This window comes from Herpailurus yagouaroundi, unplaced genomic scaffold (genome assembly GCF_014898765.1).
Source record: "Herpailurus yagouaroundi ecotype Mexico unplaced genomic scaffold, PumYag 213, whole genome shotgun sequence".
Classification (NCBI taxonomy): domain Eukaryota; kingdom Metazoa; phylum Chordata; class Mammalia; order Carnivora; family Felidae; genus Herpailurus; species Herpailurus yagouaroundi.
Window position 1 is genome coordinate 11,845,085 of NW_024412444.1, and position 22,091 is coordinate 11,867,175.

The 22,091-nt window shown below is 36.4% G+C and overlaps 1 protein-coding gene across 8 annotated transcripts in view; it reads left to right on the forward strand.

Moving 5' to 3' along the window:
* Positions 1-1,492: 1,492 nt before the first annotated feature.
* Positions 1,493-22,091, forward strand: part of TASOR (transcription activation suppressor) — a 53,433-nt gene continuing 32,834 nt past the window's right edge. For 2 of the 8 annotated variants that reach the window (XM_040454727.1, XM_040454728.1), the window contains exons 1-11: positions 1,493-2,039; positions 10,009-10,154; positions 11,321-11,413; positions 12,082-12,154; positions 12,599-12,690; positions 13,385-13,519; positions 15,988-16,112; positions 18,230-18,261; positions 18,996-19,101; positions 19,869-19,972; positions 20,052-20,155. In XM_040454727.1, the coding sequence (XP_040310661.1) occupies positions 1,712-2,039; positions 10,009-10,154; positions 11,321-11,413; positions 12,082-12,154; positions 12,599-12,690; positions 13,385-13,519; positions 15,988-16,112; positions 18,230-18,261; positions 18,996-19,101; positions 19,869-19,972; positions 20,052-20,155 (1,338 nt within the window). In that variant the 5' untranslated portion in view covers positions 1,493-1,711. The remainder of the gene's footprint in view (positions 2,040-10,008; positions 10,155-11,320; positions 11,414-12,081; positions 12,155-12,598; positions 12,691-13,384; positions 13,520-15,987; positions 16,113-18,229; positions 18,262-18,995; positions 19,102-19,868; positions 19,973-20,051; positions 20,156-22,091) is intronic. The other 6 variants (XM_040454726.1, XM_040454731.1, XM_040454730.1 and 3 more) reach the window with 4 other exon arrangements.

The window sequence follows — 22,091 nt, forward strand, 5'->3', positions numbered from 1 at the left end:
GTTTTCATCAGTATTTAAAAATGTTTTTACATTAACTATTTACTAAAAGGAGTGACTGTTTTCAACTCACTTTCCTATGGTTTACTGAGCTGATGCAAATATATTGGGCAAGCATGATTAACTTTTCAATATCGGCTGGGATGGTATTTAACTGGACACAGGAATCCAACTTTCCTGTTGCCCTTGGGAATGTTCTTTAAGTACTAGACATGTGGCAAGGCCTAGGGTTTTATTATAATTATAGGTTTGGTCAGCCAACTGCTTGGGAGACGGTTGGAGTTTGAAAATGGAGATATGGTCCTAATGCTGACCCTGCTGCTTGGAGACTCTGAGCAAAGTATCCTCATTTCTTCATCCATAAAATTCATAAAGGTGCGGGATTGCTGTGAAGATTAAGTCTTAGAGAAGCAGTGAAGTGCAAGCACTCTATGTCGGAGTTAAATAGACCTGCCTTCAAATTCTGATTTTATTAACTTAAATTGCTCAATGTCTTGCAACACTTTTTAAATTGTGTAAAATAGTGTGTTCTTGATACCTGTTGTGAAGATTCAATAGAGATAAAGTGCCTGGTATACAGAAAGCACCCCGTAAATACTGACTGTACTCAAGATAACTCATGATGGTAATTTCCACGTAGTTAGCATAAAGTATTTAAACTGCCTTCCACTTGACGGTCAAATTGTTTTAAAGGAGAGCGACCACCTGCTGTATATTTTTTAATGTGGCTGCAAACTTTTGTATTTTTCTTTAATATATACTCAATACAGGAAAACCGAAAACACCAAAGAAGAAAAGTCTAAAAGCCAGCAGTCCCCCTCCCTTCAAGCTCCCCAGAACCAAATCCGGTTAACACTAGGCTGTGAAGTCACATTAAATGGTCTCAGGTATTGTCTGCTGGCTGGAGGCGTGTCACTGGTTCTAACGCTTTAAGATAAAAAGGGATGCGGGGAGTAATATATTGTAAAGATGCAGATCCGGTGGTCAAGGCAGATCACTGGGCCCAGAGGCTTTCAGGCTGTCGTCGTCGTAAGACCACTGTCTTATCTCCTCTCTCCAGGTCTATCTATGCACGCAAATACTTCACAAAGCCGGGTTCATCCAGCATCCACTGCTTGAATCCTGTTTTGGCTGAGGGAACTCGTGCCGGGGGAAGGGCCGTTATCTCGCTAAGACAGGCGACGCCTGAGCTCACGGGACCTATCAGGCGCGCCTTCCTCGCCTGCGGCGCTGGCTAGGCGCGGTCCGAGAACTCGCAGCTCGCCTTAAGCCCTGTCCACCCCGCAGCGGTCCGCGGCGTCGAGGTATTCGCAGGGCGTTGCGGTCGCCCCTTTTGGCGGGCTCGGGCGCCCCGAGGCTCCGCCCCCCAGCGCTGTCTATCCGCACCCGCGGAGGCGGGCACCGCGCCCCCATTGGCGGAGAGGCCCGCGACGGCCCCGCCCCCTCCCGGCCCCGACGCCAGCACGTTGAGTGGCGGGGGCCGGCAGAAGAACTGCCCGAGCGAGGAGCGGCTCCTAGGGCGGACGGCACGGTTGGGGCGCCGGCGTTGGGGCCCCGGAGAGGCTGTTGGGTCGGGACCGGGGTCCGCGGCCACGGGGGGAAGGGGGTGGGTGGGCTGAGAGCAGCTCGGCAGCGAGGCCGGCCCGTCGCCCCTTCCCCCCACCCCCGCCGACCTTGCCGGCAGAAGCTTCCCGGAGCTCTTCACGCCGGCGCGATGGCGACTGCTGGGGAGACGGAGGCCTCTCCGCCGACGGACGCGAGCTGGGAAAGTGGCGGCGGCGGGGACGACGAGATGAAGCAGGCGCTTCCGGAGCTTGAGTCCTCCCCACAAAATGGCGGCGGCGGCCTCAGCATCGCGGAGCCCGGCGGCGGCGCCGGGCCTGAGGAGACAGCAGCGGCCTCGGCCGCCCCGAGCGTCAGCCACGAGCAGACTCAGGACTCGTCTGAGGCGGGCGCGGCCGCTGTGCCCAAAGGCCCCGAAGAGCCCGAAAGACCCGTTAGGAGGAGTTTTCAGATCCCCAGGAAGAGCAGAGAAAAGAAAGGTGGTGCTTCCCCTCTCCCCCAACCCCTCTTTCTCTCTCCCCTCCATCTTTTCATTAGAACCTCTCTGTCTCCTCTTCCCACACCCATCCGAGACACGTAAACACGCATGCAGCGCCAGCCGCCTCTCCCCTCACTGCCACGGCCACCCAGCTGCTGCGCCTGGTGCGAGAGGAAAGCGGTGGAACCACGCTCCCCTGCTCCCCCTCTCCCCGTGGAAGTTGGAAGTAGCTCAGGTTTGAAGCTTGTCCGTAAGGCTGCAGCTCCCAGAGAGGAAAGATGGTGCTCGGCGCCCCTCCCTCCCAACCCCTGAAGGCACAGAAGCTGGTGTGTCCTCCTCAGGATGTTTCTGACAAGTCTCACTCTGGAAATAGCCCGTGGCCGTGGATTCTGGGGCTTTCTCCAAGGCCATTGCATTCAGAGGACCACAAGTGCTTCTCCCTATGGAAATTCTTCAGCTAGAAGTGTCTACTTGAAATTTGCTCGATGTCAGCGTCTCCCCTTGTTTAGAAATCTCCATTAGATGTGATCCATGCACACTGCTGTCTTCCATCACACTTCATTTCCATGTAGATTTTCCCCCCTTGTTCAAGCGTTAGATTAAAATAGGTCTCTCTTTAAATCCAAACTTTGGTATGTTTTCTCTTGTATTTGAGAAGAATGGGAAGGTAGGTTCTTGGTGCAGTAATTTCCCTATGGAAAAAATAGAAGTTAGCTTATGCCCAAGAGTCACCAACTTAATCTTGCAGATGAGAGAACTTAAGTTGGTTTTTTGTTTTTTTTAAGGCCAGTCACTTGTTTTTTGGTTTTTTTAAGGCCAGTCTACTTTTTGGAACCAATATGGGAATAGTTACATGAACTACTTTTACGTTTTTAAAACAATGCTATATTGGGACACATTTCTAATGGAGATCAAAAGTAGTATTATGGTTTTCTATTACACTGTTTTTGACTCTCCAGTGATTTGGACTTAGTCAACTTAAAGGTCTCTTTTTGTTTTACCTCATGGTTCAGGTTTTCATGATTTACTTTGGGAAATAATAGGAATTTTTTATTTGCAGAATGCTTTTTTATTTGTAATTAAAGTCTTAGTAGACTTGGAATCTTGATTGAAGCATGTGCTTCTTTTTTCCATGTGCTTAACCACCTCCCATTTGCACAACTGAAATTGTTAGAGCCTTGTATCAGGAAGATACAAATAAAATCAAACTTAATTTCTTTTTGGATGAGAAAACCAAGGAAATCCTTGGTGTCAGAAACCATGTTGACAAAGATGAAGTTACCTTTTGCCCACTAGCATGAGGAATGTTTCTAGAAATATCTTTTAGGTGAATTAATGTAATGTATTTTAGAGTTCAAGGGGATATTTGTAAAGGTCAAGGCTGTCCATTATTTTGGTTTATTTAGTCAAGATGCATGGTACGGCCTATATGAGGAAAGTTAGGTGTTCTTCCCAAATTAATCAATTGCTAGAGAATAGGTTGGAAGTACATTCACGTGGCCTCTGGTTTATGAGGTAGGAGATTGAACTTTTCTCTTGTTCCTAGCTTGATAAAATTTTGAAGTCCATTTTTCTCTTTTTCCTCTATTTCTTTCTTTTCTTTCCTTTTTTTTCTTTTCTTTCCTTTTTTCTTTCATTTTTAAGTGCCCAAGAATATGGTTTATGTTACACCATAAACAATGGATGTACCATCTTTTAAAACTTTTGATAGGACCAGAATATTGGTGTAGAAAGCCTCATAGTTTGGTTTGAAATGAGGGAAGTCACCAGGAAATGTTAAAAGGCACTGTTTACATGTATTTTTTTTTAATTAGGTAAATCCAGAGGTTGCTGTAAAATAGAACTTTATTTGAACACACTAAAAGTGGAAATAATTGAGGAATTAGGAAATATAAAATCTAGCTGTTTTCTCCCTGGAGTCTGATGCTCCATGGGGAAAATTTGTTTTCCATTTTCATGTAGAGGCAAAAGGTTGTCAACCTTGGGGAAGTTATAGCTAAGGAAAATAAAACACACTGGACTTTCTTCATATTTAGTGAAAATAATTGATGCACTAAGCAGCAGCTGTTCAAATAATTCAATAACGACTTAACTAGAGCTTTTAAAACTTAAATAAGCAGGTATTTTACCACCATGGACTTTATCCTATCCAAACTGAAAGAAGTTAGTGCTTGGTGATAGAATTTAATAGAAAAATTCAACTTTTCATTATTTTAAAAAGAAAGTTTTATTAGAAATGGTATAGCAGGTACTGTTAATTTCGCACTTCATCCCCACATCTTTGCCTCTTGAAAGGCTTGAAAGGTATCACTTTATGTATAGGATGTGGCTAGATACTAGTTGTGGTCACAGGAGTCTTTTATCATGACTATTAAATCATTTTCAGGAGATCCCTCTGAACCTTCCAGTATCAAAGATTCTGTTGCATTCATATTTTAATATGGCAGACCTGTGCTTGTGACTGTGCGTTTCCAGTGAAACTTAACATGACTTGATTATGGTACCTCAGATATATGTGAGTATAGCTTGCTGACTCAAAGTTCGTTTCCTTGTTTTGACAGTAGCATAACATGCAGAATACTGCCATTCTAATTAATGGTAGTGGCAAACACTTTATAGTGCTTAGTAAGTTGTGGGCATTGTTTAAAGCAGTTTACATGTGTGGACCAAATTCTATGTAGTAGGTACTATTCCCATTTTACAGATGAGGAAACCGAAGTATTGAAAAGTTAAATAACTTGCCCAAGGTCACACAAATTCCAACTTGAACTTGGAATTTGAATTTAGGTGTACAGTACTTATCATTACACAAACTGTAGCAAGACTTCTTTTTTTGTAATATAAGTGCTCTTGTTAGCTTTTGATTTGATCTATTAAATTTTTTAACCAATGTTAAACTTAGATATATTTAGTATGTCTTCATCTCTGGGGTATTTTGAGATTCAGAAATTATGTTCATTATGAAATTAACACATTTAATCTGTGGTGACAGATTAAATGACCTAACTTGACTGGAAGGGTAAAATTTTACTCTTTGATGTATGTTGTGTTGTTTATTGGCTGGGCTCTTCTATAGTGTAGAGAGGCACTGTTCTTATATTTAACCAAATTGTACAGTTGGATTTTGTCGGTAGATGTTTCTCTATTGCCTTCTTTTACTCTAAAATCTAATACTATAAGTCATTAAAAGTAAATTAAAATTGGCAATTTGATATAATTTTTCCCTCCAAAGTTCTTGGGACATGAAGTAGTGATGTTTCACTTTCTGGAAAGTGTTTATTGGTCAATGTTTTTTTTCTGTAGGACACAAGACTAACTTCTCATGCACCTGCGTCCATACTGGTCTAGGCTAGCACAATTAATGGCTAATTCTCCTCCCCAGCACCCATCTTTTCCCACAGAATTTGCAGTTGTCTTTTTTAAGACTTGGAGCAAAGTTTCCTTTAAGGAAATTTGCATCGTGTTTCAGTAGTTGTATATGAATGACTGGGTTCTAAGTACCACAGATTTCCCTATTTACAGGTAAGCAGGGAAGTATAGGCAGAATCCAGTTATCCACATAAAACATTTGATAGGTGTGTATCAATTTTAAGTAATGTAAGTAAAATTTTCTTTGACCTATTCCCTGGGCCAGAAAAAGTCAATAGTTTTTAGTTTTAGTCATATTTGTACTTGTTTCTCTAGTTCTCTGCCAGCATATTCGTTCTTAATTCTGTATTGTGTTCAATCTTGATTTAGAGATGAAACGTCCATTCCTAAAGCATTATGTCTTTAGCAATTTTATTAGACTGGAGAAAAGTGATTTTTAAAATATCTTTCAAATAAATTATTGGAAGGAACAAATGGCTAGACATCAGAGAGATGGATTCAGAGAATTGAACACACATGATCTGCAGCCTACTCTTGGCTATTTCCTTTTCTTCCATGAATTAGTTACTTTAAATTGGAATGTTTATTTCACATTGGCTATTTATATGTTTTGATAATAGTGGTCTATCTTTTAAAAGTTTAGCTTATTTTTACATATATATATATAGATGGGTTTTTTGTTTTACATATATACATAAATCGTAATACAAACATAAAGATTGGCATTTACACTAAGTAAATTGGTAAAAGTAATTGAAAATTGTTACTTTGACAAAGGAACAAAGCTGTTGCATGACTTAAATTTTATGTCTATTCCAACTGCTTAAATAGAACATTAAATTCAATATATATTTGTATGCTACCAGTAGTAAAAAATATTTAATGATAGTATGGATAGTATGGAGTCAGGAGACCTGAATTCTAGTTCTAATTTTGTGATCCATTTTCCTTGTCTGAATTATAAATCTCCTAATGTCTTTTTAAATCTGTTCTTCAGTCCCATAAAACATCTATTATCAATTTTGTCCATAAGGAAACCTTGTAAATTGTGTACATCAACTCATTTCTGACATGTATGTTATGGAAATCCTATAAATAAGCAAAATCGTGTTTCTCGGTGTGTGGAGGAACTATGGTTACTTCTGTTAACCTTTAGAACCCTAAAAAGGGCACGTTGGCTTTTGGCTCTATTAAAATGAGAAAAACAAGAGATTTGATAGAAGAGACACATAAGAGGGTAGAAAGAGCATAATCCTGGACATCAAGTTCTTTTTCTTTGATACCTAATTTTCTGTGTCTAAGTGTTCTATATGATTTCTTGGTCTACAATGAAGAAACAATTTTATTCTTCCAGTTCTGTAATGATCAGTTTCAGCTCTTACACACACACACACACACACACACACACACACACACACACACACATCTTCTACTTAGAGTTCAGAATATAAGATTTGGAGCTAGGCAGCCTGAATTTGAATCCTACCTGCCCTGTTATTCACAACTATGTAACCTTGGGTCATATTGGCTGTTAGCTCTCAGGTTCATTTGTGAAATGAGTATAATTGAACTAAGTAGGATGGTTTTAATGATTAAATGAGATAATTCATGTAAAGCTCTTAGTATAGTTATCTAAATAGTAATAATGACCCACTAGTGGTTAGACTCAGTAATTGTCAGAATCCAGAAAACAATATGTTGGATACTGACTTTTCATAAGTGAAATAATTATCATATAAAATGTTCTGTTCCCCATTTGGATAATCACAGGGTTGTTTATTAATTGCCTCAAATAATGGCCTATAATTAAGATTATGATGTATACATGTTTTCTTTAAGAGAAGTGATAGGATATGTTGACCAAGGGATGTGGAGTGTTAAGAGGATTATTAAGGACAAAATAGGCCACTAGGGAATGTACATTCAGAACAAAAACTTGTTAAATTTCTAATTATGATTACCAGCACTTTGACTTGAAACCCTTAAAAAGAGTTAACAGCATGATTTTATTTTTGTAGAAATGAAAACTGGGAGGAAAAAGAGAAATTACAACTTTGGCCTAACTAGTAAAGCCAATGGAATCATTTGATATATAAAATAACTAGGACACAGGCATCTTTTTCTATATTTTCATTCACAAGAATGTTTTCCCCCCACTGGCAGTCTACTTGAGGACACTTGACATGACTATAGGACATTGCTTTGGAATGAAACAAATGTTAAGTACTTTTCTGATCATTGGAATGTTAATTTCTCTATAAACTTATATGATGAAATTTTCCCCATATGATTAGATTGATAGTCAAAATAGTGTTGGGACAGCTTAACTAAGGAAAATGCTTTATGTAGACTTGTAAGATTTCATAGAAGTTTAAAGCCACATGACACTTTTGCAGAAGGAGCATTTTAGATGTCTGAAGTCACTTAGAAACAACAAAAAAAGGAATCGTGCATAAAACCCAATTTTTGAAATCATGCTTAACCCATTTTGGATGTGAAAGCCTATAAAGACTATTCCAAATACATGCTGTTCTCCTTGCCAAGTTTTTCCCAATTTAGTTGGGGACAGTCACAAAGATGTTTTTTCCTATTCTGTAAAACTGATTTTGACTTAAGAGGATTTATTTCAGAGCTTATATTTTGTTTTACATATTACTGAATTATTGAATCTGTGGGACTTAATTTAAGATGACACAGCAATGATACTTTGGTAGGTGTAGAATATGTTTGTATTCAGTATAAACTTTTTTTTAAGTTTATTTTGAAAGAGAATGCAAGTGGGGGAGGGGCAAAGAGGAGGCTAGAGAATCTGAAGCAGGTTTGGTGCTGCCAGCAGAGAGCCTGATGTGGGGCTTGAACTCATGAATAATGAGATCATGACCTGAGCCAAAGTCAGCTGTTTAACCAACTAAGCCACCCAGGCACCCCTCAGTATAAAAATCATTGAGAAAGTTTATTCTCACTTTCTTTACGAACTTACTTATTCAACTTACTTGGGTCTAGTGCTCACAGTTCTAGCTACTGGCATATGATAAAGGTAGAGTAATAAAGCACATATGGTTCTGGCTCTCGTGGAGGTTACAACAGTAGATTATTGAATGTATTCATCTGCTACAAATTTGATTATAGGACACTTTGTGTTTAATTGTTCTATTTGAGGTTTTGGTTTTTTTTTTTTTCTGATTAACCCTAGTCAGTGTCTTCATTGCATTATAACTATGTTGGCTTTATTTCTTTATTTTAGTGTGCGATCCCAAAGTAGTGGGCACCGTATATACACATTTTGTCATCGATATACACATTTATACACACGTTACAGTTTTACAGACACTTTTGTAATAATATACATGGTTTGGTGAAGGGATGGATGGATATGTCATTTGACATGTCCTTTAAAGCCTAATAGTATGTTTAGAAAATACGGTGAAAATATCTTATTTGCTGTCTAGTACTGTTAAGAGTACGTACAGTTTTTAGTAGTAGCCTAAAAGTATTTTGACCGTGAAATTTATTGACTCTTTAGAAATAGTACCTCAAAAGAAATTAAGGTAACACAGTATAACCAAGTTCTATGAATGAATACTTCTATATACAGTGAAATATAAGTAGTTCCTTTTTTGGCTTGGGGAAATTTTATGTACATAGATTCTTGAAATTTATTATTAAGTTAAACTATTTCATGCATGAAGTGGAAATTTGAAATTATTAGACCAGTAATCCACTGGTCTAAGAACAAGTGGATATTTAAGTATTTTAAAAATTAAATGGGTTATGGAATAGTTGTAGGTGTGGGGAGTAAAAACTTTTATTGTCTTACTTGAACAACAGATGTTGTGCTTAGAGCTTTTTCTGTGTATTGTATCATGTGTGGCATGTAGAATTTAGTGGTTATTAGGATAGGTGGAATGAATTCTTACAGGTAGGAGAACTGAGCTTATTTTTGGTTAAGTGAATTGATTTACCCAGGGACTTCCACAAAGCTAGTAAATGCTAGATCTGATATTTGTGTCCATGCTTCACTCCAGAGCTCTACATCTTTCCATTTCACTAAGCTTTCATAATGTCCCACTACTTTGTATTGGTAATACAAGAAGCCGATGGATGCAGTGTATTTTATTCTAACGTTAGTACTAAAAACCAGGTAGGGTAGTTTTATTATATAGATACATAAGTATCTTAAATGTTTTTATGCATTCATTTATGCTGTAAGCATTTAGTTTGCTCAAGTAAATGGTCCTAGACCTATTTCAGTGTAACATAAAAAAGGAGTGGAGACAAGTTGAGCTTATGCACAGATTCTTTCTTATGAGAGTCTTTATGCAATTAAAGTTGCCTGATGTAACATTCTTAAGGTTTGCAAAATTGTAACCTGCTCGTGCATGTGTAACGGCCAGATACTTATTGCTGAAGGAACTGAACAATGTAGGCAGTTGATTTTTATTTTCTCTCCGTTAATATGTGTTTCTTTTGAATATCACAAAATTAGCCTTGATGCCTTATTTCAACCTTATTTAAAAGTTATAGTAAGCCCACAAAAGTTTAAGAAATTACACTTAAGAAGGAATAATCTTAAAATTAATGTTTGTTTTGTTTTGTTTTAGCACTTTTTCAGCCATTAACTCCAGGCTCTCGAGAATTTGAAGACGTTCTAAATATTCTCCATTCATCTTACCTTGAACCAACCTCAGTAACAAATTTTAACTACAAACGTGCTTGCTTGATACATAATGAACTTTTGGAAAAGGAGGTAAGTTTTAAATAGTACTTATTGTAAGATTCTTCATAACCAGTTAATAGCCTGGAAGTTGTTTTATGTTCCTTTTCTTTAAAAATGCTAGTTTTGGGAGAACCTGGGTGGCTCATTCAGTTTAAGTGTCTGACTTCAGTTCATGATCTCACGGTTCGTGAGTTTGAGCCATGCAGGCACCCAATAAATAAAACTTAAAAAAAAAAAAGTAAACAAAGGGGAATAGTTAAGTATGTAAGATAGTAAATTTAAGTTTCATGTAGATTATAAACGTTTTTAGGAAAAGCCAGAATGAGGAATTCTGCAGTAATACAAATGAGATGTTTAGAAACATTTTGTGTTTGTTGCTTTCTAATGCACATGAACTACTATTAATTTTGTACTTTTGTAAAGTGGTCAACCCAGTGCTACCAGAATTGAACTTCGAAGGAATCCGTGAAGTTACTGGCTACTTGAGAAAATTAAAACCTTGATAGTTTGATGTGATTTTAGGGTGTGATAGGGGTTATTTATTAACTTTATATGAAAATTTTGTCTAATAATTTTTTAATTACTGAACATCAGTAGTGGCCTGAATACTGCATATAAATGTCTTAGATGTATGTTCCATATTTTGAATGTATATCCATTTGCTTGTATCTAAAAGTAAAAGCAGTTTGGGTGACTTGCAGTTGAGTTATACTTAGAGGATGTCACTTTTATCCAGGAAATATATATGGAGTACATCTTATGTACTTGGCATTGAGAATGTAGTTATAAAGAAAACATTTTTCCTTGTCCTAATTGAGTTTATAGTCCAGAAGTTGGCCATTCTGCAGAGATTTATTAAACCACCTACTTTATGCAGTGTACCATGTTATGTAAAATGAGAGATCCAAAGGTAACTATTAACTTAAAAATCTGTGGGAGAGTTGGAATGTGGCAAAATTTTAGTAGACATTTAGTTAAAATTCATAGATATTAGATGTTTATTTGATTATTACAAGGTATAAAGAGCTAGTTATAATGGGGTAAAAATTAATCGAAGCATGGAAATTATAGGGAGAGAAAAGATCATTTCTGCTTTGGTTACATTTGGGATTTCTTAGAAATAAAATTCCTGAAGCTATTAGCTTGAAAGATGTAATCACATGCTAAGGAGTTATTACAGATTTTATTTTATTTAGTTCACCGAAAAGCGAAGAGAACTGAAGTTTGATGGTCGTTTGGATAAAGAACTTTCGGAATCCTATGCATTTCTTATGGTTGATCGATATCAGGTGTGTGAACTCCTTTTATAAAAAACAATTTGAGGATGTTTCCACTGTAAGTTACTAATTTTTCAGTGTGAACAATACACTTGGTAATTATAAACTAATGTTTTACATTTTACTATAAATGATATGTGTAAATGGATATATATGTGGAAGAAATGATTTAGTAGGGCAAGATATTTCATTGTTATGTAATTTATTTTTCAAATGTGCTTATTTTTTCTCTGACCAAGCCTATTTTCTTTGCCTAGGATGTGCTTGATCATAATTTTCTCTTTATTAAAGTAGATTATCTTCTGTATTGTTGATTATATGTACTAGGAGCTGTTTTGTCTCCTTTAATTAAAGTTGTGTAGGTGGAGTTACTTTTTCTTTAAATGTTTTGCCAGTTCTAATTCTCTTTAAAAGGGAATGTTTGTATATACGAGTGGCATGAATTCTGAGTATCTGTCACACCTAGTATAAACAAAAATGGATATCTGCTATGGTTACATTGGAAGCATAAGCCAGTTTCACATTGATATTTAGTCATAAATTGTCATGTGTATAAAATTTCTATAATGTAGAACTTATAGGGTTTAGGAGCTTGTATTTTATTTAAAACAAGTTTATAAATTATCTTTTCATGTTTTAAATGTATTATGATCGCAAGATGAAGTGTTTTGTTTATTTAGGTGCAAAGCATATGTGAAAAAGGATTACAGGTGGGCCAGTCCAAAATAACCATTCTTGGCAGTCCTTCCATGGGTAATCTTTTTTTTTTTTTCATTTATCTATTATTAAGTTGCCACTTAAACATGTTTAATTTTGTTGCAGTCCTTATAATTAAATTCATGTTTGCTTTGTCACGTTCTCAGAAAAAGGAGGATAGTTTGAGGTTATGTGGCGTAAAACCAGTTTTACCCTTTGTTTCTGATTTGCATACTTCAAATTGATCAAAGATTATTATTTTTTTAACTCAGTCCTGGTGATTTTGAGAAATTTGGATAGTTTCACAGGTTTTTTTGTTGTTTTGTGGCTAGGTTTTGTTTTTGTTTGTTTTGCTTTGGATTAATATCCACTGTCTTTACTGCCATTACATTTTTTTTTAAGTTGTCATACTTTTTCTCTCATCATTAGATTAAATGTTTGAATTTTCTTTTTAGTATTTGTGCCCTTATTCAAATTCTTTAATTTTTCCCTCTTTACTAGGTATCTATCTTTCTAAGTATGCTGATTTATTACAAGCTAACCCTTTGGAAGCTGGGGCAGTGGGCGATGTTGTTATTTTTAAAATAATGAAGGTAATTTTAACTTTTACATTTCATATATCAAAGACAGCATTTGGTTTGGATTTTAGTTGGCTCTGTCTTTAGGAGTTTGATTAAATTAAAATTGATGCTTGCTTTATTTAGTAGATAAACATACTTTGAAGAGTGGTTTGCCATCTTTAATCTATTTGACTTCCTTTCCAAAGAAAAGAATGAAGAGGTAATACAACTGGTAATGTCATTTAGGCTAATGAACAGTGTTGTGAATAAAATTTTTATTTCCTTGGGGCGCCTGGGTGGCTCAGTCGGTTGAGCGTCCGACTTCAGGTCATGATCCATGGTTTGTGGTTTCGAGCCCCACATCAGGCTCTGTGCTGACAGCTCAGAGCCTGGAGCCTGCTTCGGATTCTGTGTCTCCCTCTCTCTCTGCCCCTTCCCTGCTCGTGGTCTGTCTGTCTGTCTGGTTCTCTCTCTCTCTCTCTCTCTCTCTCAAAAATAAACATTTAAAAAAAATTTTTTTTATTTCCTTGTTATTAAATTCAAACAGCACTTTTTTTCATGGTTAACTCCTTTTTACTGCTTCAATATTGGTAAAAAGTGTTGAGTGTTACCAGGTATTAAAGGAAAGAACTGTTGTCATAGGTGATCTGTATTCAGAGAGGTATTTTGTAATGTCATATAGTCAATAATTAGGTTAGGTGGACTTAAAAGGTTTTCTTTATTTTAGGGTAAAATAAAAAGTTTGGAATCTATATTAAATAAAAGTGCTTTGGACCCAACGCCGAAGCATGAATGTCATGTGTCAAAGAATGCCAATAGAGTTACATCACTTTTGGCTTACAGAGCCTATGAGCTTACCCAGGTAAGTGCCTGGATTCATTTCAGTGTTAATGACTTCATATCTGTTTTGTCATCAAATCCTTTAAAATGTCTCCTTTTCTGTACCTTCTGCCACCACACCAGTCTAACCTCTGGTGTCCATATAACACTACCAGACTCCAGTGTTTCTCACTACTGTTTGTTCAGTGTTTTCAAGACCATTCAGAAACCTAAGTCTTGTGGCTCCCCAGACTTAACAAAGTAATACATTCCTTAGTCTAGTTCTTCCTTCCAAGCTGATGTTTTGTATGATTCCTGCCCTCAGTAAACCTCATTTTATTTGAAGCCTAGGCTTCTGTTGGCCTAGATCCTGGCCTAGAAAGATATCCTGTCTAATAAAATACTACTCATTCTTCAAGGTAAAGTTGAAGCCCCTTAAATTACCTTAATTGATGTAATTTTGCACTGTTGATTTGATATTTTTTATTTTAACATTTTTCTAAGACTACAAACTTAGAGTTTTCTAAGATGCAAGTTTTATTCAGATATAATTGATAATACAGTAAACTACAGGTACTTAAAAGTATAATATTTACCAAATTTTAGTCATTTTGTTTTGGAAGTGCACACGCGCAGGCAGGGTCAAGGGAGAGAACCTTTTTTTGTTTGTTTGTTTGTTTCATTGTACTAGTTTTTTATTGCTGCATAACAAATTACTACAAATTTAGTGGCTTAAAACAACACAAATTTATTGTTGTACAGTTTTGATGGGTCAGGAGTCTGGGGACAAGTTAGCAAGGTCCTTTCCTCATGTTTCACGAGGTGAATCATGGTGTTGGCCATTGCTGCCATATTCTCTGAGGCTCAGGATTCTCCAGAGAGAGAATCTCAAGCAGGCTTCACACCCAGCTCCTTAAAAAAAAAAAAAAAAATTGTGAGTGTGAGTGAAGCTTTTGTGTTTTTTTTTTTTTTTTTTTTTGTGGTTTGTTGTTGTTGTTGTTTTTTTAAGTAATCTTAATCTCTACACCCAACATGGGGCTTGAACTCATAAACTCCAGATCTAGAGTTACACAGTGTACTGACTGAGCCAACCAGATATCCTTGAAACTTTTTTTTAATTGAAGTGTATAGTTGACTTTTTGAAGACTCTGAATGGGCAAGACATATTGTTGGGGGCTTTCAGCAAAAATTATGTTCACCAAAGATGTCTGGGCTGACTTGTTTGTTTGCCTTCTGAACAGTAGTTGGAGAAGGTAGCAATAGGCTTTTCTTTTTCTTTTTTTTGTATAGTTGTTTTTGAGAGAGAGAGCGTGCACATGAGCAAATGTGGGGGAGGGACAAAGAGAAGGAGAGAGAATTCTAAGCAGGCTCTGTGCCATCAGTGCAGAACTGGATGTGGGGCTCAAACTCAGGAACCTTGTAAGCTGAAGTCAAGAGATGCTTAACCACTGAGCCACCCAGTACCCCCCCCCCCCCCCCCCGCCCTTTTCTTAAAGCAGTAGGTTTTTCTAGCAGAACTTGTAAACTGGCTTGATGTTTCCAAAAAATTTCCAGGCATTTTTAGAGCAGCAACAATATTGAAAATCAGTAGTTTCCCAAGGGAATAAACTTTGAAGGACAATGCTTTCTTTATAAACCAGGGCATTCTTTTTAATGAAAATCACTAGTCTGGGTTGGTGCCTGGGTGGCTCAGTTGGTTAGGTGTCCCACTTCGGCTTGGGTCATGATCTTCCAGTTTGTGGGTTTGAGCCCCATGTCAGGCTCTGTGCTGACAGCTCAGAACCTGGAGCCTGCTTCGGATTCAGTATCTCCCTCTCTCTCTGACCCTCCCCTGCTCACTCACTCTCTCTCTCAAAAAAAAAAAAAAAAAAAAAAAATCAGAAAAAAAATCACTAGTCTGTGAGTCACAAAACCCTAATGAATGTTGTGAATAGGTGAAGGGGAGAAACAGATGGGTAGTAAGACAATTAGCTACATTTGTCACCTATGTTCATAATCTCTTCTACCTCCTTTTTTCTGCTTAGTCTGTGGTTAGAGCCAAGAATATATTTTTCTTTTGAAATAATGAACAGAATACTAGATTTGGTTGAGATTGTGTCCTTAGCATTTTACTTTTCGGATTGAATTGACTTTTCTGGGCTGGCTTGGAGCTTATAAATGTCCATTTGTAACATTTTTATGAGGAAATTTGTTGCACATACCGAGCCCTCAGCTCTTTAGTAATAACTTTTTCAAGTACCTATTAGTGCTCTGGCATGATTGATTGATTGATTGGTAGGTAGGTAGGTAGGTAGGTAGATAGATAGATAGATAGAAGCAGAATATTTTATACCATAAAATTAATATAAAGTGCAAATTATTTTAAATAAATTAACAAGCAGTGCTTAAAGATACTTCCTGTTAGAGATATTTAAATGGTGTTATGTTTCTCTAAAGTCAGGCAACTAAAGATTCTACTCTGTACCTTTTTGTCTTTTTATAGAAGTTAATTTTGCATTTTCTTATTTTTAGTATTATTTTTATGAGTATATCTTTGATGAACTCAGGCGAAGACCAAGACATGTGTGTCCGTATGCTGTTGTATCTTTTACTTACAAAGATGATATACAAACTCCGAAGTTTGTACCTTCATCAAGGTAAGACTCATGAGTTTTAGACATCATTCAGAATACTAATTTACATATCCTTCATGGCCTAGAACACTGTTTTCTTCCCATTTTTTTTCTTGCCTTGCAACTAATTAGATGCAGTGTTTATGATGACTTGTAAAAGTAGAGTGTGAAAAATGTACTTTATATGCAACTAAAATTTACTTAAACCTCACCAGTTAACCCTTTTTTTCTTGATATTGAAGGTTTGCATAGTTGAGTAAAATGCAGCTTTTATTTATTTATTAAAAAAATTTTTTTTTTGATGTTTATTCATTTTTGAGAGAGAGGGAGACACAGAATCCGAAGCAGCTCCAGGCTCTGAGCTATCCGCCCAGAGCCCTATGCAGGGCTTAAACCCAGGAGCCGTGAGATCATGACTGAGCTGAAGTCAGACGCTTAACCAACTGAGCCACCCAGGTGCCCCTAAAATGCAGCTTTTAAAAAAAAGTGAAATTTTGTGTATTAGCTCTCCTACAAATGAGGAGCTTCTACAAAAGATCCCCGATCCTACCTCAAACAAATTAAATCAAATGTGTATTAAGGAGCCTAGGCATTGGTAATTTTTTTTCAGTGTTTGTTTATTTTGAGAGACAGGAGGAGCAGAGAGAGAATCCCAAGCAGGCTGTGCTGTCAGTGCAGAGCTCAATGTGGGGCTCAATCTCACAAACCGTGAGATCATGACATAAGCCGAAATCAACGAAATTAGCCCTCCCTAGGCATTGGTAATTTTAAAAGCTTCCAGGTGATTCTGATTTTCAGTGAGTTGAGTACCACTGATGATTTCTTATAAGCTTTAATACAAAGTGACCAAATGCAAAGTAGTCTCCCTTATTGTTTCGCCCATGTGGTGATTCCAGAAAAAATGTTGGTAAAATTGAATAAGTAAATGTATAGGGATGTAGGTGAAATGGTCAAATGTCTGTTTAAAGTTATGTATGAGCCTTATTAATTTAGAAATACTGTTTTTAAAAAGCCACATATCATGAAACACATTTTTGAGGTCAACCTTTTCGTTGGTTTTCCAGATCAAATCATCTTGTCTTTCTTTAAGTTGTTTGAGATCCAGCACACTTATTTCATGTCACCAAATAGCCCTGGTAGCCATCCATCCATAGCCATAAGTAGCAGTTCATATGTTATCCAGACACTTGTGATTTTCATTTTTCTTGTGGCTCTGTGTTTATGATTTCCATGATAAATTTACAATAGGGCCTTTCGATAGTAATCTTTAAAAGACATCCACCACTTAGTAATTATGAGGTCATACCTCCAGGAATTGTAACTGTGTTAATTTTTTTTTTTTTTTTTTTTTTTTGCCTCTTTGATTCTATCTTTTGGTCTCCATATCATTTAAAAATGAGCATTGTTTGAACACCTTTGCTATACCTCAAATGCTGCTATGAATCATTCTGCCTCAGGGCCTCTGCATTTACTGTTCTCTTTTCCCAATTAGCTACATTGTTTACACTAAAAACCTTTATCAGATCTCTCCTTAAAGGTGACTTTATCACTGAGGCCTTTCATGATTTTTGTTTTTAACCCCATAACCTTATTGCTTTCTCTTTTTCTGGTTTGACTTAAAACCATCATCTGGTAAACTATATACTACTTTTGGTTGTTGCCTGGAATCTTCATGAGGTTGTAAACTCTGAAGGTAGGGGCTTTGTTCATCCTGGTAATCCTGTTATCTAGAACTGTGCCTGGTAAATAATAGGAACTTGGTAAATATTTATTGAATGATAAATAAATACATTTAAGTGTATTTTGAGGCTATTTTTTCAAATCTTATCACCAAAACAAAGTAATTCACAGAGACTTTAATGGACTCTGTTTTCTCCTGATGACTATTTTTGGGGAAAATAGCTCCCATAAATTTGGACAGATATGGTAATTTGAGCCAAGTAAGTAATTGTTTTCTTCATATAGACTTGGATGTATTAAGTGTTGTAATAAGTAGTTCATATGTATTTCCCACTTGGATAAAAAGGATTTAATTTTTCTTGTACCTTATGCCATTAGAAACAGTGCTTATGTCAAGATCCTGAATATTAACTTTCTTGTTACCAATCAGTAATGTTTTCTTTTCTTTTTAAAACTTGTAGATCTAACAGTTTCAATGCAGATAGAAACACTGGTAAGATTCTTTTATTATTTTCCTTTAGTTTTATAAATTGGAAGAATACATAAAGTAAAAAAATTAGTGTTTTGCTTTATTTTTATAATGGACAAAAATCTGCAAAGTATGATAAAGGGGGTGAGGCCATGTTATGATATAGCATCAACATTTGGTTGTCCAAGCATAAGGTCTTCTTCAGAAGCTGCTGAAACTATGAGTAAACCAAAGGATTTTAGCACTTTGATAAAAGTAAACAAACAAGCTTTACAACTTAGATAATTAAAATACATTTATCAGAAGTTTAAGATTTAGAAGACACAGAAAAGATTAAAAGCAAAACTGACATTTTCTGTCATCAAGTTTCTCCACAATGAAAAGAAAGTGAGTAGAGAGGGTAGGAGATGCTGTGGGGATTTGTGATTTGTATAGTTCACTGGATTTAATATAGTAAGATAGTCTCCTTTGGGTGAAATAAGAAGGCAGTAAATGCTTGGTCTTTGCTCTTCAACTGTCTGATATGAGGACATTTAGACAAATTTGTTAATTTTTTGCAGCTGGAATAATCCTGTAGGGGAAAAGATACCTGAAACAAAAATCCTATTATTTGAACTCTCTCCTAAATAGCAATGTCATGGGTGTTTTTTGTGTGATTTTTGTTTTTTGTTGTCATAGATGTTTTTCCCTTATTTGTAGTAAACATGTATTTGCTTCTGGGCTGCTAGAGGCTGAATTATATCATTCTTTTTATTTAGACAAATTTAACTACACCTTGTGGAAAGGACAGCTTTTAAATAAAGGAAAGCTTTTGTGTTATATTTCTCTGAGGTCAACCACTCGTGCTTTTTTGCCTATCAAGCTGTAAGTATGTTATAAGAAATAGCAATTAGCGGTTGCTCAATATAGTTTCTTCTTTTGCTTTTTATTCTTATATTTAAATTTTGCTTTGGTCCACAAGAACTTCAATATAAATGTCAATTTGTTTTAAAAGATTGATAACTTGGGAAACACAGTTGGCAAAATGGGCCCTCTGCTTTTCTATCTTGGTTTGAGAATGGGCTAAATAGTCATATACATTTATAGCATAAAAGTTTCTGAATGATTTTAAATTTTAAAAGTAATTTTTCAAAGTTTTATCCTAATTAGATATATTTGTCATTTAGCAATTTGAACATGGTAGACCTAAAAGTTATCAGTTCTTTGTTGGAAACCTCTTTGATGTGGTGAGGTAAGTTAAAATTTATAGACTGTTTTCAGTCCTGTGCAGCATATATTAGAATAGAATGGTCTAAAATGATCTTTTGCTACCACCCAAACATTATGGGCCTTCATTAAATGTTTGATGATTACGTTCAGGATTCATACTCAAATTGTCTTAATAAAAGGACAGCCTTTAATCCTTTGTGGTTAGGAAAATTGGTGTATAAGATTAGCTTCTGGCTTAAAAATGGAAGGTTGGTGATATTACCAGTCTTCCTATCTACTTCTCTATATATCTGGGCTTCCCATTTCCAATCCTCTTTAGAATCAAGTCTAATATTAATAGTATGTTGTGGGTGGAAAGGAGATGACATTGCTAGAGTTAAAAATATAGGTGAGGCAAACACACTTTTTCAATTTTCTTTCAGTCCCGAAAAGTTAGATGTTGAAACAGTTATGAGTATTGATCATCTGAAACAGAAAATCCCTCCGGCGCTGTTTTATAAGGAAACATACTTAGGTCCAAGTGAAGGTAAGTAATTTAATTTTATTAAAATATATAAGAAGCAGATTTGATTTGAATATTTACCTTGTATTTTTTCTTATGTCAGTTTTGAAGAATGGAATGTATTGCAGCCTTTATGAAGTTGTAGAAAAGACAAGAATTGGAAGTAACATGGAGAGTTTACTACAAAAACTAGAGAAAGAAAAACTTGTGAGTGAAAGGTTTTAAAATGTTCCTCATTCTCCCTTAGAAATAAGTGTTTGAATAAGTGATCATATTAATATTTCAATTTATTTCATTTTTGCCTCAGAGTACCATAGGGTCTCTGTCTTTGTTGATATTATTTAGTGAACCATTTTACTATGGCCTTTAGTAGTCGTCATCGTTGTTTTTTTTTTTTTTTTTAAAGCCATGACACTAGACCTTCTGCAAGTCTTCTCCATGAAGTATCTTTATTGTATTTTGTGATTGTGACAACAAATATTTATTGAATGTTTTCTTATGCAGGGTGTATAATTCCAAAAGAATGAGATAAGGACTTTTCTGGATCATATACAGAGTGATAAATGGAGTTACTCAATATGGTTTGTTCTAGTAGGACTGTGCCATATTTGAAGAATCATCAGAACAATTGCTTGGTGAGGGTTGAAAGAGAAAGGAACACTAGAGTAGTTGGGGGAAAGTGGTAGGACTTGAGACTAGAAAAGTTGTGGGGGTGGGGCCTGTGTCCTGCAGTGTTGTGTAGGCAGTGTTCAAATGTTTGGAATTTTGGGTGTGATCCTAAGAGCAGTTGGTTTTAAAGGGAGCACAGGATGTGTTTTTGATTGTGTATATAACATGATCAGATCCGTGTTTGGGAAATTTATTTGGTTACTCTGTAGAGAATAAAGAGGTGAGATGAGGCAGGAAAGTAGCATTACATTAGAGGGTGGTAGTGGGTTAGAGGAGAGAGGTAAGAACGATGATATAAGAAGAGACTGATTTAAGAGCTGTTTACTGGGGCGCCTGGGTGGCGCAGTCAGTTAAGCGTCCGACTTCAGCCAGGTCACGATCTCGCGGTCCGTGAGTTCAAGCCCCGCGTCAGGCTCTGGGCTGATGGCTCAGAGCCTGGAGCCTGTTTCCGATTCTGTGTCTCCCTCTCTCTCTCTGCCCCTCCCCCGTTCATGCTCTGTCTCTCTCTGTCCCAAAAAAAATAAACGTTGAAAAAAAAAAAATTAAAAAAAAAAAAGAGCTGTTTACTAGGTAGTATCCAATAATAGATACTGATTTTATTGAGTTTAGATTGAGGGTTTAGGTCAGGCATTAGTTGTGATGGGTTTAGGAAAGAACAAGATGAATACATGCTATTATGTGTAGTTCTGCTGAAGGAGAGGAGTTGGTTACAGAGAGGGGTTATTCCAAGGTTTCGGTTAACCTGAGATAGATGAGCTCACTTTTAAATGTTGATGAGACATTTCAATAGGGGAAGAAGTTTTTTGCACAGGTATGCCATGTGATAAAAGCTTTTCAGCAGTTAACTTCTTTCTACTCATTTTATTGAGCCTCAATTTCCAGGTAGTCAAATGGAGGTTACTATCAGTGATTTTCAGAACTGGCAACTGCATTTTTAATGGTTATGTAGAATTTTGTTGTATGCATATTTATTTTCTTAACCCATCCATTGTTTAGAGTGGCAGAGTCAAATTGTGTACAAAATTTATAGGCAGAGTTTATATACTTATGAATTGGTGGACATCTAACAATAATTTTTTGACTAACCAGCTGGAAATCTTTGGACTGGGCATCTTATAACACATACATATGGACAGATGCACATTCACCACATATGAATATACTCTTATATTTACATTTCTTGTTTTCTTCTGAAAGCTTGCCTAATACAACTATTCCTCACATCAAAATCTGTTTAATTCCTGAGTTCAGAAAGTGAAAGTTCAGATTGTAGGTTTGGGTATGGTGAGATACTGGGTTATCCAAATCTGTTCAGTTCTTGCATTTCAGAGAATGAGTATTGAGAATCTTGACAATGAGGAGTTTATCAGAAAATTACAGTATCTTCCATTCTAATAGTGAGACTCGGGATAGGAAGATACTGGTATCTTATTCTTCACCTGAGCAAGTACTATATTAGATTCTTAGAGGACTG